The 19,117-nt window shown below is 44.5% G+C and overlaps 1 protein-coding gene across 5 annotated transcripts in view; it reads left to right on the forward strand.

Annotated features, from left to right (window-relative positions):
• fip1l1a (FIP1 like 1a (S. cerevisiae)) overlaps positions 1–19,117 on the forward strand; it is a 48,375-nt gene that overhangs the window by 26,198 nt on the left and 3,060 nt on the right. For 3 of the 5 annotated variants that reach the window (XM_038999570.1, XM_038999572.1, XM_038999571.1), the window contains 2 exons: positions 3,439–3,497; positions 4,643–4,844. The exons of the other annotated variants lie outside the window; for them this stretch is intronic. In XM_038999570.1, the coding sequence (XP_038855498.1) occupies positions 3,439–3,497; positions 4,643–4,844 (261 nt within the window). The remainder of the gene's footprint in view (positions 1–3,438; positions 3,498–4,642; positions 4,845–19,117) is intronic. 5 annotated transcript variants of the gene reach the window in all.

Below are 19,117 nucleotides of genomic sequence, written 5' to 3' on the forward strand. Positions count from 1 at the left end.
GGCTTGTGGTTCTCACCCCCTTCCATAGACTTACACAGTAATTGACAACTTCAGGAGGACGTCCTCCAACCTATATTTTTTTCACTTACTTAGTTAGTGAATGCAGCTAGCTAGTTTAGCCTACTCAAACACCTGGCTCAAATAAAGAGGGATGCTATGTTGCCTAGCTGGCTATGGCTATCCAACACTGGAACTCTTCCAAGTCAAGGTAAGCTTTTATGTGAACACCTGCTTGTCGAACACCTCTTTCCAAAATCATGGGCATTAATATGGAGTTGGTCCCCAATTTGCTGCTATAACAGCCTCCACTATTTTTGGAGGACTTTTCACTAGATGTTGGTACATTGCTGGGGGGACTTCCTTCCATTCAGCCCCAAGCGCTTTAGTGAGGTCAGACACTGATGTTGGGCGATTAGGCCTGGCTCGCAGTCAGCGTTACAATTCACCCCAAAGGTGTTTGATGGGCTTGAGATCAGGGCTCTGTGCAGGCCAGTCAAGTTCTTTCACACCGATCTCGACAAACCATTTCTGTATGGACCTCGCTTTGTGCACAGGGGCATTGTCATGCTGAAACCGGAGAGAGCCTTCCCTAAACTGTTGCCACAAAGTTGGAAGCACAGAATCGTCTAGAATGTCATTGTATGCTGTAACATTAAGATTTCCCTTCACTGGAACTCGGTAGTGGAAGATGTAGTGAGTGTTGCAACCGAGAACAAACTATTTTTAAGCTCTACACGATTTTGTCAAATCAAATCCCTATGCCTGTCTACAGACCCGAGAGAACATTTGAATGCGTATTTGACTCTTTTTCGGATTTGCTTCACTGTGCTCCATCCCTGACCTTGTAGTTGGAGTGGCCAAATAAGGCAGTTAAACCAGGAGATTAGTCTCCTGTTTGTGACTTGAGTCTCCTGTTTATCAGTTACTATCCAATGCTTCCCTCCCTCATTCCCTTGCTCCCACTCTCCTTAACAAAACAGCCTCAAGTCACAGCCTTTCTGCATACTCCCACAACTCAGCTTGAATTTATACCACTTAGATCACCACAGGGCCATGTTCTGCTGCAGGCTCAGGCTGTGTCTGGATATTCTTACATGGCCTAATTGCATCGTTGCCTTTTTTATTCTGTTGATTTATTTATTTAGTTTATCTACCCACGTGGATTTAGTTTTCAATTTCTTCTTGCCTCCCTTTTTCTTTGTCTGTCTATCCTGCTTCCTGTCTGCCTGTTTTTCTGACTTTCTCTTCTAACTAAAATGTTCCCCTAATTTCCTTTATCTGTCTGTCTGAATTCAATCACCACTCACCAATCTCCAGTCTAATGGTCTAAACTCACCAAAGCAGAGCGTGTGATTTATTTTAGAATGCATTGTTTTGAATTATAATAACCCAACCGAAGCAGGGCGGGTGGGTTGTCTGCTTTGACGCCTCGCTCAATTAGAAAGTGTCTCTATTTTTGCGTTTTATCGCTAGAGCTGTAGTCACACAAAACAAACATTTTGTCATTCACTTTTTTTTGAGCTCATTTGAATTGGAAGAGGTAGCTAAAGGTTAAGCCTACTATACATGCTACATTAGACCAACTTATGGAAACGCAACATCGCTATCAGCAAAGAAGATTGGAGATATGGACTATCCTGCTAGCATACAGTCACTGCTCTCACTGTCCCATCTGTTCAACCCAACTCGCTCTGCTTGCTCCGCCAGCCTGCTTCTGGTGAGTTTTTCACTTAAAGGATGGTTCCTCTCACATCTGTCCTCTGCCAAATCCTTGTCTCTCTCTTCCAGCCATCTCCACTCACATTTATTAATAATTTCCTCTTTTACCTTCAAACGTCTCTCTCTCATACTGATGTGCACACACACACACACACACACACACACACACACACAAACACACGTATACGCACTCCTGACTTTGAATATTGTGTTGAATTTTTCCCTAGGGGGATTTTAGGAACTGCAGGTAGTACTGGCATGGTCCTGAGCTCTGATTCCTCTGCCAGTGACTGAGGCCCAGGGGCCTCCTTAGGCCCAGCCCAGGGGCCTCCTTAGGCCCAGCCCAGGGAGAGTATAAGACCACTCCTATCTATGTTGATCCCACATACTCACCCTACTTCTCTCTCTTCTCTGAGAGCCAACTGCCATGGAACCCCAATTGGTCCTCTGACCCATTTCCTCCTCCTCCTGACCAATCAGCCACGAAGGAATGTGCCTCCCAACTCTGTTTCTGTACTGCACTGACTCCCCTATGACAGTCTGCCTCTAAAGGCACTACATTTCCTGCATAGATTGAGTTTAATTTTTACATTTTTTTTATGGTGATTACAGGCAAAGTGGTGTGGGGAAGTCCTGTACACTGATTAACCATTAAACACTGCCAAGAGTAATGATCCCCATCTGTAAGTGCCACAGCCAAGTCATCCTGCATGTATCCATTCACAAATAGACCCATCCATCCGCCTTCTACCACTGTTCCTAATTTTCTAGTCATTCCACAGAGAGAAGCCTGCCAGGCCTAAGAGGGAGCAGGTGGGAGTATTTATAGATCAGTATGTTTGGACACACACCTGGTGAGAAGCAGTCCTCTTAGACGGGCCTCACCCTCTTCACCTTCGGGCCCGTGTGGAAATTGTAACTAAGCGAGCGTGTCGCCAGGCTGTGGCGGTGCGGATGGGCAGTGGATCCTGCCAATATCAGTAATACATCCCCCCCGCCTCCCTCTTCCTCCCCCCTGGTTGGCGGGCGAGTGCTGCGCCTTGACAACGAGCCAGTCACATCAAACAGGCGGGAAATGGAGCTCTGAATTTGGAAGAGCTCTTTGATCGTTAAGTTACCAGACCCGTTCCCTTACCTTCCTTTCTTTTTTCATTGTTTTTTTTTTGAACTCCATACGTTTATTTGCCTTCTTTCTTTTATCGGCCATTAAAATGAATGACTTCCTGCGCTGAGTGTTCTGGCTGCCACGGGCTGACTGGCTGCTCTCAGTCCAATTGTTAGACGTTATTTGTTCTCATTTTATCCGTGACGTGTGTTTGCCTGAAGTTTTCCATATGTGTAGTAGAATGTGAGAGCCACTACTCGGCCACATGTGGTGTCAACCAGAGGTTAGAGGGTTGAGCTGAACATTACTACTACGTGGCCTACTACTAGACCGTCAGACACAACTCCAGCCATCAAGGGCCCCAGTCCTGTTCTTACTGTCTCCATGGGACACTATACTGTAGCAATTATTCTGATGTTATGTCCATCCAGGTTCAAAATAGATACACTGCTGTATGATCAAGAGATGTGGATGAAAACTAATCAGATGCACAGGAGTACAAATGTGTTTCTCCTAGAGTGGACTGAGTGTTATACGCTTCTGGTTTGTGTAGTTGTTTTGTGTGTGAATGATGATGTGACCTCGCATGACATTCTCTATGTTCTCCCTACCAGTGGACGCTCTGGAGGCTATGATGGTCGCTCAGCTCCACCGTACCCCCCCTTCCCTCCAGGTAGGCCTCTCCTAGAGTACAGAGTGGAGATTATAGAGGATGTCACATTCACATCTTGCAGTTTGTACTGGTAACTTCCGAAATGATGGAAACACTTGATTAAATGAGGGATACAACGTGTATTGAAAGCAGGTGCTTCCACACAGGTGTGGTTCCTGAGTTGATTGAGCAGTTAACATCCCATCATGCTTCGGGTCATGTAAATAAATGCTGGGCTGGCCATTGTTTTGGCTAACATGGCTATCTCCACATAGGAGGATGTTGATAAACGATGTAAGTCAAATGCCATGGCCAGGTCAGTCACCAGATCTCAACCCAATTGAACACTTATGGGAGATTCTGGAGCACTGCCTGAGACAGTGTTTTCCACAACCATCAACAAAACACCAAATTATGGAATTTTATCTTGACCTTAAAGTCAACAGTACTGTGCAGAAAATGGCATAAACAAAGATACCTATTTGAAATACAGAATTTTCACACCCTCAATGACACTAATGGAAGGGATGTGAAGGTCCATACGTGTGCCAGTGATGCCTCTGGAGTTTAGGGATATAATGGGACATTAGTTGGTTCTTCCAGTGGAATAGCCCAAAATCAGTCATTCACACCATTTCCTGCTTCCGCTGACATTTTTGGAACATGGAAAATTAGGATATTTCTTTCTGAAGAAAATTGACCCTTCAACTGGTGTGTTTTAATCAAAGCCTCACACATTTTAAGCTGTATGTATGGTGTAAGAGAAGGGCTCTGAAAAAGTTTTGCCATGTAGTTTTTTTACTCCATAAAAGTCTCAACAATTAACACAACTTTGGTTTGTTCTGTTTCCCTCCTCAGCTACCTGTCCTAGATATGCTGTTTGAGTTAGATTAGCATGTTTGGGGCTTTCTAAAAATCCTGTTTTGAGAGATTTTTGTTTTGATGAAGCACTGCACTCTGAAGTTACATTGTTCATTTATTGAGCTGTCATTTAGAATTTTCTTTGCAGAAAGTTGAATACAATGGTTCATAATAGCTATCGTCATAGATAAGTCAGTATGTCATTTTTTTTCAGTTTTTGGGGGGAAGCTGAACACTAATGTGTAGGTGTAAAAATATAATTGTGTCTCCTCCAATCAGGTGACTGACCTGCTTTTTCCCCTCAGGTGTGTACCCTCCTCCTCCCCCGGGTAGCGCAGCAGCCTCCTGGGCCGGGGTATTCGACAGTGCCAAGGCCTGGGAGTACTACGCGCAGCGGGACAACGAGCGAGAGCGCCACAAGGAAAGAGACAGAACCAGAGAACGCGGACACGAGAAAGAAAGAGAGAGGGAGAGAGAGCACAACCCTTCCTCCCAGGTCGTCAACAGGTGATAACCTGAGCAGTAGATGGAGATTTTACCTTAGTATGGCCAAACATAATAAGAATGCAACATGAACTGTTGTTATTATACAATACACTATATATACAAAAGTATGTAGACACCCCTTCAAATTAGTGGGTTGGGTTATTTCAGCCACACCCATTGCTGACAGGTGTATAAAATCGAGCACACTGCCATGCAATCTCCATAGATAAACATTGGCAGTAGAATGTCCTTACTGAAGAGCTCAGTGACTTTTAATGTGGCACTGTCATAGGATGCCACCTTTCCAACAAGTCAGTTCATCATATTTATGCCCTGCTATAGCTGCCCCGATCAACTGTAAGTGGTGTTGTTGTGAAGTGGAAACATCTAGGGGCAACAACGGCTGAGCCGCGAAATGGTAGGCCACACAAGCTCACAGAACGGGACCACTGAGTGCTGAAGCGCATAGTGTGTAAAAAAAAATAATAAAAAATAAATAAATAAAAAAAGTCTGTCCTCGGTTGCAACACTCACTACCGAGTTCTAAACGGCCTCTGGAAGCAACGTCAGCACAAGAACTGTTCGTACGAAACTTCATGAAATGGGTTTCCATGGCAAAGCAGCCACGCACAAGCCTAAGATCACCATGCGCAATGCGAAGTGTCGGCTGGAGTTGTGTAAAGCTCACCGCAGTGGAAACGCGTCCTCTGGAGTGATGTATCGCGCTTCACCATCTGGCAGTCCGACTGACGAATATGGGTTTGGCGGATGCAAGGAGAATGCTACCTGCCTGAATGCATAGTGCGAACTGTAAAGTTTGGTGGAGGAGGAATAATGGTCTGGGGCTGTTTTTCATGGTTCGGGCAAGGCCCCTTATTTCCAGTGAAGGGAAATCTTAATGCTACAGCATACAATGACATTCTAGACGATTCTGTGCTTCCAACTTTGTGGCAACAGTTTGGGGAGGGCCCTTTCCTGTTTCAACATTACAATGCCCCTGTGCACAACGCAAGGTCCATACAGAAATGGTTTGTTGAGATTGGTGTGGAAGAACTTGACTTTCCTGCACTGAGCCCTGACCTCCACTCCATCAAACACCTTTGGGATGAATTGGAACGCCGACTGTGATCCAGGCCTAATCGCCCAACATCAGTGCCTGACCTCACTAAAGCTCTTGTGGCTAAATGGAAGCAAGTCCCCGCAGCAATGTTCCAACATCTAGTGGAAAGGCTTCCCAGAAGAGTGGATGCTGTTATAGCAGGAAATGAATTCCCATGATTTTGGAATGAGATGTTTGAGCAGATTTCTACATACTTTTGGTCATGTAGTGTATGTTAAAGAGTTAGATATCCTTTACTCTTTTGTCCTCTGTCTCATATTGTTTTCTCCTTAGTAAACACTTAAAGGGATACTTCGGTATTTTGGCAATGAGGCCCTTTTATCTACTTCCATAGAGTCAGATGAATTTGGGATTACCATTATGTCTCTGCTTATGGTTTGAAGGAAGTCGCTAACTAGCGCTAGCGCAATTGCTAAGCAGTGTTGGCGCAATGACTGGAAGTGTTCACTCTCTCTCCATCTGTCCTCCCTGTGAGCCCCCCCCTCTCTCTCTCATCCTCCCACCACACACTCCATTGACTCCACTGTTGGGCAGTGCAGAGTGCAGACAGGCCTGAGCTGATCCAGTGCTGCCAGCTGTGGTACTGGATGTTGCTGCTGGGTGCATATGTACTGTAGGTGCCAGCCCAGCCCAGCCTGGCCTCCCCGCACACACATGTGCAGCAGGCGGAGAGAAAGGGGGTGGTGGGGGGGGGTAGAGAGAGAAGGAAACAGGACAGAATAGACAGAAGAGCAACACTGCAGTCCTTCAGAATAGAGGGGTTTAATGGTTGCCAGGTGCTAGTGTTAGGAAAGTGGAGGCAGGGGTGGGGACGTGTACTTGCTCTGCCACTCGGGTTGGAGCTGGGTAGTGGGTGAAACCTCTGGTTGTCTGCTCTACAGCTGTTGCAACAGGGGATGGAATAGAGCTGAGAAAGAACTATTATAAGACACACAGGCTGTCTGGTGCAGAGGGGCCAACAAGAGGAATGGGGAGAGATCACAACACATTCAGTCAGTGAAGGAGCTGCAGAGGGCAAGACGCGCGCACACACACACACACACAGTTCAGACGCAACATTTATGGCTGGCACGGTTAAGAGCTTTGCTTGACGTACCAATTGGTTTCATACAACTGCTCTCAACACTGCAGCAGACGTACTTGTTGGTTTTGGGTTGACTTCAGGCATAACAGTGACCTGTCACAGAAGTCCTCCACCTGAGAATCAGAGGCCATGATTGTGCTTCCGTTGTGGGTGTGGTAGAGGAGCAACCTTTATTTGCATGCAATTAGCATATACCGAGTGTACAAATCATTAGGAACACCCGCTATTTCCATAACATAGACTGACCAGGTGAAAGCTATGATCCCTTATTGATGTCACTTGTTAAATCCACTTCAATCATTGTAGATGAAGGGGAGGAGGCCGGTTAAAGAAGGATTTTTATGCCTTGAGACAATAGAGACATGGATTGTGTGTGTGCCATTCTGAAGGTGATTGGGCAAGACACTCGATTGAAGTGCCTTTGAACAGGATATGGTAGTAGGTGCCAGGCACACCGGTTTGAGTGTCTCAAGGACTGCAACGCTGCTGGGTTTTTCATGCTCAACAGTTTCCCTGGTGTATCCAAGAATGGTCCACCACCCAAAGGACATCCAGCCAACTTGACACAACTATGGGAAGCATTGGAGTCAGCATGGACCAACATCCTTGTGGAACGCTTTCGACAACTTGTAGAGACCATGGCTCGACGAATTGAGGCTGTTCTGAGGACGAAAGTGGGTGAAACTCAATATTAGGAAGGTGCTCCTAATGTTTTGTACACTCGGTGTATATTAACATGCGTTACCATTTCTCCCGACAGTGGAAGAACTTCTCTGGCACTCTGCGGGGAAACAAAGACGTGCTTCACCCGCACCGTGCCGAAAGAGCGGCAGAGGCTGCCCAACTACCCTCAAAGTCAAACATGGCAATCTATTGTTTCAGACGGCACTCTATCTCCGTTCTTCCATGGAGAAAGTGACATATTTTTTTAGTTTGGTGCGGCGATAAAGCTCTGTTTGAACTAGGGCGTAGAGAAAGTTATGTCCCAGTGCTTTCCAGTCTGGTAGGTCTATCCAGGGTCTCTGCTGTTCTCTCCTAGATGAGCCCTGTCTGTCCCCTCAGTACTGTAGCTCTCTGCTGATTTTTTTCCTTCTTTTTTTTCTTTTTTTCTCACCTTTATTTAACCAGGTAGGCTAGTTGAGAACAAGTTCTAATTTAAAACTGCGACCTGGCCAAGATAAAGCATAGCAATTCGACACATACAACAACACAGAGTTACACATGGAATAAACAAAACATACAGTCAATAATACAGTAGAAAAATAAGTCTATATACAATAATGTGAGCAAATGAGGTGAGATAAGGGAGGTAAAGGCAAAAAAAGGCCATGGTGGCGAGGTAAATACAATAGCAAGTAAAACACTGGAATGGTAGATTTGCAGTGGAAGAATGTACAAAATGGAAATAACGGGGTGCAAAGGAGCAAAATAAATAAATACAGTAGGGGAAGAGGTAGTTGTTTGGGCTAAATTATAGATAGGCTATGTACAGGTGCAGTAATCTGTGAGCTGCTCTGACAGCTGGTGCTTAAAGCTAGTGAGGAAGATAAGTGTTTCCAGCTTCAGAGATTTTTGTAGTTCGTTCCAGTCATTGGCAGCAGAGAACTGGAAGGATATGCGGCCAAAGGAAGAATTGGTTTTGGGGGTGACCAGTGAGATATACCTGCTGGAGCGCATGCTACGAGTGGGTGCTGCTATGGTGACCAGTGAGCTGAGATAAGGTCGGGCTTTACCTAGCAAAGACTTGTAGATAACCTGTAGCCAGTGGGTTTGGCGACGAGTATGAAGCGAGGGCCAGCCGACGAGAGCGTACAGGTCGCAATGGTGGGTAGTGTATGGGGCTTTGGTGACAAACCGGATGGCACTGTGATAGACTGCATCCAGTTTGTTGAGTAGAGTGTTGGAGGCTATTTTATAGATGACATCACCGAAGTCGAGGATCGGTAGGATGGTCAGTTTTACGAGGGTATGTTTGGCAGCATGAGTGAAGGATGCTTTGTTGCGATATAGGAAGGCGATTCTAGATTTCATTTTGGATTGGAGATGCTTAATGTGAGTCTGGAAGGAGAGTTTACAGTCTAACCAGACACCTAGGTATTTGTAGTTGTCCATGTATTCTAAGTCAGAGCCGTCCAGAGTAGTGATGCTGGACGGGCGAGCAGGTGCGGGCAGTGATCGGTTGAATAGCATGCATTTAGTTTTACTTGCGTTTAAGAGCAGTTGGAGGCCACGGAAGGAGAGTTGTATGGCATTGAAGCTCGTCTGGAGGTTAGTTAACACAGTGTCCAAAGAGGGGCCAGAAGTATACAGAATGACGAGCTCCCCTGCGATCCTAGTTCCTATTTTCACCTAGTGCCTATTTTCAGTGCTCTACTCTACTGCCCTACATTTCCAGAGCACACAGTGGGGTTGACCAGTAGCCAAATGTCTCATTAATTTATATGAACTCAGACAAATGCCAAGTATGATACACACGTCCTGCCTCTTGCTCACTCACTCCTTCTCATGCCCACAATATCGTGCAGCTTACCAACCCTCCCTCTCACTGTGCCTACTTGACAGAATCCCTACACATTCACACTGTCTCCCTCCTAAACACACTGTGACTAGTGATGTTCTTCATCTAGTGTCTTTCTGTCGCAACTCTCTGCTGCAGTGGGTCGTGTAGAGGATCATATGGAGGAGAGCTGTGTTTCGTGTCATATGAGGGAAGAGGGGCTGTGAGGCTGTAACGTAACCGCAGGAGGAGAGGAGGAAGTCAGGGAGGGCCAGCCATGTGTGTGACAGGCCCACTGGAACAGACAGAACTGCTCTTAAAGTCACTGTGGTTCTGTTCTGGTCCCCATGGGTAGCTCCTGTTTCCCTGTCTCCCAGGGTGGTCATGCCTCCAATGTGTGGGTGTGTGTGTGTGTGCCCGCGCCACATTCTGATCACATGGCATGATGCATGTTGGGTACATGGAGGTGCGCCGAAGGTATCTATTTGGAGTAGTGAGTGATGTATTTTGTCTGTGTTGGCAGCAGAGGCTCATCCCTTCTGGCCTATGGCCACCCTGGTTGCATAGTGGTGTCAGTGGTCTATGTTCTGTCTGCAGGCTGCTCTTTAAGGGCTCTACTTAGCACCACTGATAGGCTCTGAGGCAGAGCCCTCTGGGCGCCAGCTTCTGGCATGACCACCAGCCAGGCATGTTTGGGAGTTAGCACCTAGGTTAACACTAGCTAATGCAACACAGAACGGTCAGGCTCACCTCCTAAAGACACCGACCACTCACACATTTTACACTCACTAGCACATTTTCTCTGTCTCTTCTGCCCGGTGCAGACAACCCTGGGCAGCTGGTTGGCCATTTGGTGAACACTTGTCCTCTGAATGTGATCTCATCCCTGTAGCTCATTATGGAGGGGCTGGGTTTGTCCTCTCTCCAGCTGGCAGGATAACACACACACACACACACAGGGATTGTATTAGTGTTCTGAGTGTTTATAATAGTAATCCATATGTAAAAGTTACACACTTTCTCTTTCTGACACATCTACACAGGTGGCGTGTATCTGTTCAGTGTTAATGGAGACTGAATTTGGAAATGCATGCTTGTTCCCCAGGCTTACAGTGACACAACTCATTCTCACTCATGCATTTGTTCCTGTATTAAACCTGCACTAGGAAGCACTCGCTTATTCATTCACAGTTACAGTAACTCTGTGTGAAGTGGGTATAAGTGTGTTAGTGCTAACAACTGTGGAAGACTGTAAACAGGCCTTCAGGTCTGCACTCCCACTGGTAATAGAAGAACTGCCAGTGCCCAAATATTTAATGAGTCCTTTAACCTTAGCTCGCTCTCTCTCTGGTAGAACGCCCTTCTTGCCTCTCAGATCGTTCACAGCCCCCCTGGGTTGGGGACAGAAGCACCAGATCATCAGCAAACAGTAGACATTTAACTTCAGATTCTAGTTGGGTGATGCAGGGTGCTAGAGACTGTTCTAGTGCCCTCTCCAATTCTCTCTCTCTCGCTTTCTCCCTGTCATAGAAGTCCTCCACCTGCGAATCCAAGGCTATGATTGTGCCTCCATTTTGGGTGCGGTAGAGAAGCTATCTTTATTTGCATGCAATTAACATACACTGAGTATACAAAACATTAGGAACACCTTCCTGATATTGAGTTGCATCCCCCCCCTTTTGCCCTCAGAACAGCCTTAATTCGTCGGGTCATGGACTCTACAGGGTGTCGAAAGCGTTCCACACGGATGCTGGCCCAAGTTGACTCCAATACTACCCGTAGTTGTGTCAAGTTGGCTGGATGTCCTTTGAGTGATGGACCATTCTTGATACACACGGGAAACTGTTCAGCGTTAACCCAGTCGCGTTGCAGTTCTTGACACATTCAAACCAGTGCATCTGGCACCTACTACCATACCACGTTCAAAGGCATATCAATCTTTTGTCTTTTCCATTCACCCTTTGAATTTGGAAACGCATTCTTGTTCCCCAGGCTTACAGTGACACAGCTCATTCTCACTCATGCATTTGTTCCTGTATTAAACCTGCACTAGGAAGCACTCGCTTATTCATTCACAGTTACAGTAACTCTGTGTGAAGTGGGTATAAGTGTGTTAGTGCTAACAACTGTGGAAGACTGTAAACAGGCCTTCAGGTCTGCACTCCCACTGGTAAAAGAAGAACTGCCAGTGCCCAAATATTTAATGAGTCCTTTAACCTTAGCTCGCTCTCTCTCTGGTAGAACGCCCTTCTTGCCTCTCAGATCGTTCACAGCCCCCCTGGGTTGGGGACAGAAGCACCACATCATCAGCAAACAGTAGACATTTAACTTCAGATTCTAGTTGGGTGATGCAGGGTGCTGCAGACTGTTCTAGTGCCCTCTCCAATTCTTTCTCGCTCTCTATCTCGCTCTCTCTGGCAAGTTGTTTTTTAATATGTCAGCTAGAGTTAGCAAACTTTTTCCCTTGTTCAACGCACCTCTGGTTTGGCTTCAATCACCCTCACTACTAGCTATAGATTGGAACGTAAGATAATGTGATTTAACCCAAAAATGTTGGGCCATTATACTGGTAGTTACAGGTGTGGCTATACAAAACGTTGATAGAAATGCTTCAACTATCCTGGTATTGGGGATACTATCTTCGTCCTCGCTTCTCGTAAAATGTCTGTATTCAGTTGCAGTGGGTCCGTTTGAATATAGAAAATATTTCAAATAAATCTCTATTTTGGTCCATGAGGTAATCCAACTGTGTACACCGCCATCTTTTCAAATTGATTGAGACAGGTGGTCCACTATAAGTGCCACATGTTATAATGACAGACGACTGTCTCGATCAATGAGAGAAGACTTGAAATTAACAAGATGGCGGTGTACATATTGTTGGATTACTTCATGGAACAAAACATGTATTTATTTTAATAACGGAGCATTTTGTAAATTCAATCGGTCTTCCTGCAAATGGACATGGACATTTTGAGACTCCTGTCCATGAATCCAGGACAAAGATGGTATCCCCAATACTTACTACTTTAGTAAGATAGATACTATCCACTGCAGTGCTGTCTTACATTGGTATTCGGACACGGCCAGTATCTCATTGAAAAGTGTTTCTTGTTCTCTTTGCCTTCGTCAGAGCTTTAAACAAAATACACGTTACATGTTTGGGATGCTCTGGATCAATGTGTTCCAGTATTACGGAACTTCGCACAGCCATTGAAGAGAAGTGGGACAACATTCCACAGGCCACAATCAACAGCCTGATTAACTCTATGCGAAGGAGATGTCGCACTGCATGAGACAAATGCTGGTCTCACCAGATACTGAAGGATTTTCTGATCCACACCCCTACCTTTAAAAAAAAAAAAAAAAAAAAGCTGTTTGTGACCAACAGATGCGTGTCTGTATTCCCAGTCATGTGAAATCCATAGATTAGGGCCTAATGAATTCATTTGAATTGACGGATTTCCTTATATGAACTGTACAATCTTGGAAATTGTTGCATGTTGTGTTTATTTTTGTTCAGTGTATTTATCAAGAGATTTCATCTATATTTTCTGTAGCAGTCTATTTGCCACCACAAATTGATGCTGGCACTAAGACCACACTCAAAGAGCTGTATAGGTCCATAAGCAAACAAGAAAATGCACATCCAGAGGCAGCATTTCTTGTGGCCGGTGATTTTAATGCAGGGAAACTGAAATATGTTTGAACATTTTTACCAGCATGTCACCTCTGCAACTAGAGGCCACAAAATTCTTGATCACTTTTACGCCACACACAGAAAATCATACAAGGTGTTTCCCTCCCTTTGGCAAATCAGACCATTACTATATCCTCTTAATTCCTGCTTACAAGCAAAAACTCAAACACAGGAAGTACCAGTGACACGCTCAATACGGAGGTGGTCCGATGAAGCGGAAGCGGATGCTTATACAAAAGTATGTGGACACCCCTTCTAATTACTAGATTCGGCTATTTAAGCCACTCTTGTTGCTGACAGGTGTAAAAAAAATTGAGCACAGAGCCATGCAATCTCCATAGTATGCCACCTCTCCAACATGTCTCAGTTCATCAATTTGCACAGCTAGAGCTGCCCCGGTCAACTGTGTTTGATTTTGTGAAGTGGAACATCTAGAATCAACAACGGCTCAGCCTAGAAGTGGTAGGCCACACAAGCTCACAAAACGGGGCCGCCAAGTGGTGAAGGGCGTAGAGGGTGTAAAAATCATCTGTCCTCGGTTGCAACACTCACTACCGAATTCCAAACTGCCTCTGGAACCAACGTCAGCACAAGAACTGTTCGTCGGGAGCTTCATGAAATGGGTTTCCATGGCCAAGCAGCAAGCTTAAGATCACCGTGCGCAATGCCAGGAGTTGGCTGGAGTGGTGTAAAGCTCGCCGCCATTGGACTCTGGAGCAGTGAAAACGCATTCTCTGGTGTGAATAATCATTCTTCACCATCTGTGAGTCCGACGGACAAATCTGGGTTTAACACTACCTGCCCCAATGCATAGTGCCAACTGTAAAGTTCGGTGGAGGAGTATTTAATTGTCTGGCGCTGTTTTTCATGGTTTGTGCTAGGCCCCTTAGTTCCAGTGAAGGGAAATCTTAATGCTACAGCATACAATGACATTCTAGACGATTCTGTGCTTCCAACTTAGTGGCAACAGTTTTGAGAAGGCCCTTACTTGTTTCAGCAGGACAATGCCCCATGCACAAAACAAGGTCCGCACAGAAATGTTTTGTCGGTCAGTGTGGAAGAACTTGACTGGCCTGCACAGAGCCCTGACCTCAACCCCATCAAACACCTTTGGGATGAATTGGAACGCTGACTACGAACATCAGTGCTCGACCTCACTAATGCTCTTGTGTCTTAATGGAAGCAAGTCCCTGAACCAATGTTCCAACATCTAGTGGAAAGCCTTCCCAGAATAGTGGATGCTGTTATAGCAGCAAAGGGGGACCAACTCCATATTAACGCACATGATTTTGGAATGAGATGTTCGATGAGCAGGTGTCCACATACAGTTGAAGTCGGAAGTTTACATAAACTTCAGGGCCATCACAAAGCCCTGACCTCAATCCCATAGAATATTTGTGGGCAGAACTGAAAAAGCATGTGCGAGCTAGGAGGCCTGAGAACCTGACTCAGGAGGAATGGGCCAAAATTCTCCCAACTTTTTGTGGGAAGCTTGTGGAAGGCTATTTTACCTTTATTTAACTAGGCAAGTCAGTTAAGAACAAATTCTTATTTTCAATGACTGCCTAGGAAGAGTGGGTTGTTCAGGGGCAGAATGACAGATTTTTACCTTGTAAGCTCGGGGATTCGATCTTGCAACCTTTCGGTTACTAGTTCAACGCTCTAACCACTAGTGAGGGTGAGGGAGCGCTTTGTAAATGTGTTTCTTTGTGTGGAGTAATGGCGATTTTAGAGTTTTTTTTTTTTTTACTCTGGTTGCACAGGTGACGTGCTGGTAAAACTTAGGTAAGATGAATTTCAGAAACCCTGCATTAAAATCCCTGGCCACTAGCAGCGCTGCCTCTGGATGTGTATTTTCTTGTTTGCTTATGGCCCTATACAGCTCGTTTAGTGCAGTCTTAGTGATTAGAAAACCCAGCTAGACGCATATTGTCCTTGTTCAGCCATTACGCTGAGAAACACAGGATATTACAGTTCTTCAGGTCCCATTGATAGGATCATCTCAAACGGATATCGTCCATTTTGTTATCTAGTGATTGTACGTTCGCCAGTTGAACTGAGGATAGAGGGGGTTTATACTCTTCCTCTTTCGAGTCCCGGGGCTTAGTGCCGGAATGAGCATTACATCCACAGCTGCCGACTCATTGAAGTAGATATCTGTTCTGATGTCCAGAAGCTGTTTTTGGTCATAGGAAATGATGGCGGGAATATTATGTACTAAAATAGTTAAGACCAGCGGGGGAGACACACAAAATAGTAGAATTTGTCAGGAGCCCGTAAAACGGCAGCTATCCACTGCAACCCCGTCTTCACACGTTCCTACTACGTAGTCCTATGGACTGAAAGATCCTTGCTCTAATCTATTTTGAAATCCAATACACATGTGTATTCTCTTCTCTGTAGTCATTATTATAGAAACAACCACTTGTGCTCTGTGAGATTTCAGCCCTTTAGGACAGGGATTTTCAAACTGGGTTCTGAAGGGGGCGTAACATGCTGACCAAACCGCGTGCGTGAGTCAGGCGCTAAAATAGAGCTTGGTTCTATTTGTGGCGCTTAATGCGCTGCAAGTCCCGTCTCTCCCATCTCCTCATTGGTTTTTAGGAGCATAGACCCACGTGGGTGATGAACTGAGAGATGAACTGAGGTCCACACTCCAGTCCAGTTGGTGGTGTAATGCTCCTTAAAGTTGGTTGCCAACCGCCCTATAAAGTCCAAAGAAGAAGCCTGAAGGAGGAGAGATTACTAGAAACAAATGGTTTTCCCTTTTATCTGTGGATGAATTGTCGGAGTAGAGGACCTTGTGCATTTCAGGTAAAATAACAACCCAATGTTTATATCCCAGGACGAATTAGCTAGCAACAGCAAGTTAGCTAGCTAAATTGCCTTAAATGTTTAATGCTTTTCAACCTGTCCCAAAATTAATATAGTTTAAGAATTTTGTTTTGATATTTCAACCTGCACGTCCTGATATTTCAACATGCACACGAGGACGCACGCGCTCGAGCAGTCTGGTCTTGTAAGGGGATCAGCAGAAAGGGGATCAGCATGTAAGGGGATCAGCAGAAATTGTGAGATTTTGTTGGTTTTTGCCCCCAAAAAAATCTACACTAATTTAAATATTGGTTTTATTACTCCTACAAAACATGTTTTGGGTAAAATAATGATCAGTCTTACTGTCTTTCCTATCCACCCCTACTTTTCACCAATATGCAAATAGCCGTTGCACTTGCCTCTTCCACTCTGTAAACCAGTGGTAGTCATTGCGCGGCTCACGAGTCTCATGTAGCTTTCAGGAACTTAATTGCTGTTTCGGTTTTTATTTTAAGGGGTTCCTCGGCCAGGGGCTAAATCATATTTTGGGGTCCTTGATAGGGCTGGGCGATATGGACAAAATATCATATCACAATATTTTTGACGGTATTTTATGTTTTTGAATAATATACGTTCTAAATATGTTTGATTAGTTCATGACCCTAGGGTGGCAACACAAATTTGTAAGTGATTTCAAGGGGGCTTTCTCAATTTATACTGTTCTATTCAACTCCAAACAAAACACATTTTCAGCATTTTCATCAATTTATGCATTTCCTGCACTTTTATTATAATTTCCACACTGTGCCAGATATGATATGGGCAAAAAATATAGGCCTAGTTAATTGGTGAACTGTTGGAATCTTGGTAATATAATGATTATTGTAATTCTATAGTGGGCAACACCTTGAATAAATTGTTATTTGACATGACAATGAATAAATAAACCAGGGAGGAATTATTGACAGGGTAGTGTTGGTCAGTGTTTCCAGGTGACCCTTAATTAATGTTACATTACATGTTTTCTTACTACATGTAGCTAGCTAGCTAACATATTCATCCTTTGCCTATTCCTCTCTGATAAGCATGTTTGTGCAACTGTATCTTATCTAGTTTCAGAGTGGGTGACAAGGAATAAGTTAGTCCTAAATATTTCTAAAACTTAAAGCATTGTATTTGGGACAAATCATTCACTAAACCCTAATCCTAAACTAAATCTTGTAATAAGAAATGTGGAAATTTAGCAAGTTGAGGTGACTAAACTGCTTGGAGTAACCCTGGATTGTAAACTGTCATGGTCAAAACATATTGATACAACAGTGGCTAAGATTGGGAGAAGTCTGTCCATAATAAAGCAATGCTCTACCTTCTTAACAGCACTATCAACAAGGCAGGTCCTACAGGCCCTAGTTTTGTTGCACCTGGACTGCTGTTCAGTCGTGGGGTCAGGTGCCACAAAAATGGACTTAGGAAAATTGCAATTGTCTCAGAACAGGGCAGTACGGCTGGCCCTTGGATGTACACAGAGAGATAATATTAATAATATGCATGTCAATCTCTCCTGGCTCAAAGTAGAGGAGAGATTGACTTCATCACTACTTTTATTTATGAGAGGTATTGACATGTTGAATGCACCGAGCTGTCTGTTTGAACTACCTGCACACAGCTCGGACACCCATGCATACCCCACAAAACATGCCACAGTCCAGAACAGACTATGGGACGCGCACAGTACTACATAGAGCCATGACTACATGGAACTCTATTCCACATCAAGTAACTGATGCAAGCAGTAAAATTAGATTTAGAAAAATAACAAATACGTTTAAAATACACCTTATGGAACAGCTGGGACTGTGAAGCAACAAAGATAGGCACAGACACATGCATACATACACATGGGTTTTGTACTGTAGAAATGTGGTGGAGTAGGGGCCTGAGGGAATGTATTGTAATGTTTTTAAAATTGTATAAACTACCTTAATTTTGCTGGACCCCAGGAAAAGCAAGGCAGCAGCTAATGGGGATCCATAATAAATACAAATACCAACACTGGTACCAGGCAGTATTAGTTAGCTATGTTTGCTCTCCACTCTTAGTACATGTACCAATCTAGCTAGCCAGCTAACTAGCGATTAGCATAAGCAGCTAACACAAATTATTGTAGCAACACCTTTCTAAGAAAGACAAAATAGAAGATACAGACATTATACGCACCGGAGCTCATATCACATTTAACAAACATGGATATACCATTATAGAAGGTAAAGTAAAGACTCAAACCGGTCTGTGCGTCAATATTGATTTACAGTACCAGTCAAAAGTTTGGACACACCTTCTCATTCAAAGGTTTTTCTTTATTTTTACTATTTTCTACATTGTAGAACAATAGTGAAGACATCAAAACTATGAAATAACGGATATGGAATCATTTAGTAACCAAAAAAGTGTTAAACAAAGTAGCCACCATTTGCCTTGACAGCTTTGCACACTCTTGGCATTCTCTCAACCAGCTTCACCTGGAATGCTTTTCCAACAGTCTTGAAGGAGTTCCCATGCTGAGCACTTGTTGGCTGCTGTTTCTTCACTCTGCGCAACTCATCCCAAACTCATCCCAAACCTTCTCAAATGGGTTGAGATCGGGTGATTGTGGAGGCCAGGTCATCTGATGCAGCACTCCATCACTCTCCTTCTTGGTCAAATAGCCCTTACACAGTCTGGAGGTGGGTTGGGTCATTGTCCTGTTGAAAAACAAATTATGTCCCACCAGCGCAAACCAGATAGGATGGTGTATTGCTGCAGAATGCTGTGGTAGCCATGCTGGTTAAGTGTGCCTTGAATTCTAAATAAATCTCTGACAGTGGCACCATCACACCTCCTCCTCCATGCTTCACGGTGGGAACCACACATGATGGAGATCATCCGTTCACCTACTCTGTGTCTCACTTAGACACGGCGGTTGGAACCAAAACTCTCAAATTTGGACTCATCAGATCAAAGGACAGATTTCCACCAGTCTAATGCAGATTGCTCGTGTTTCTTGGCCCAGGCAAGTTTCTTATTCTTATTGGTGTCCTTT

Source organism: Salvelinus namaycush, chromosome 8 (assembly GCF_016432855.1).
Source record: "Salvelinus namaycush isolate Seneca chromosome 8, SaNama_1.0, whole genome shotgun sequence".
Classification (NCBI taxonomy): Eukaryota; Metazoa; Chordata; class Actinopteri; order Salmoniformes; family Salmonidae; genus Salvelinus; species Salvelinus namaycush.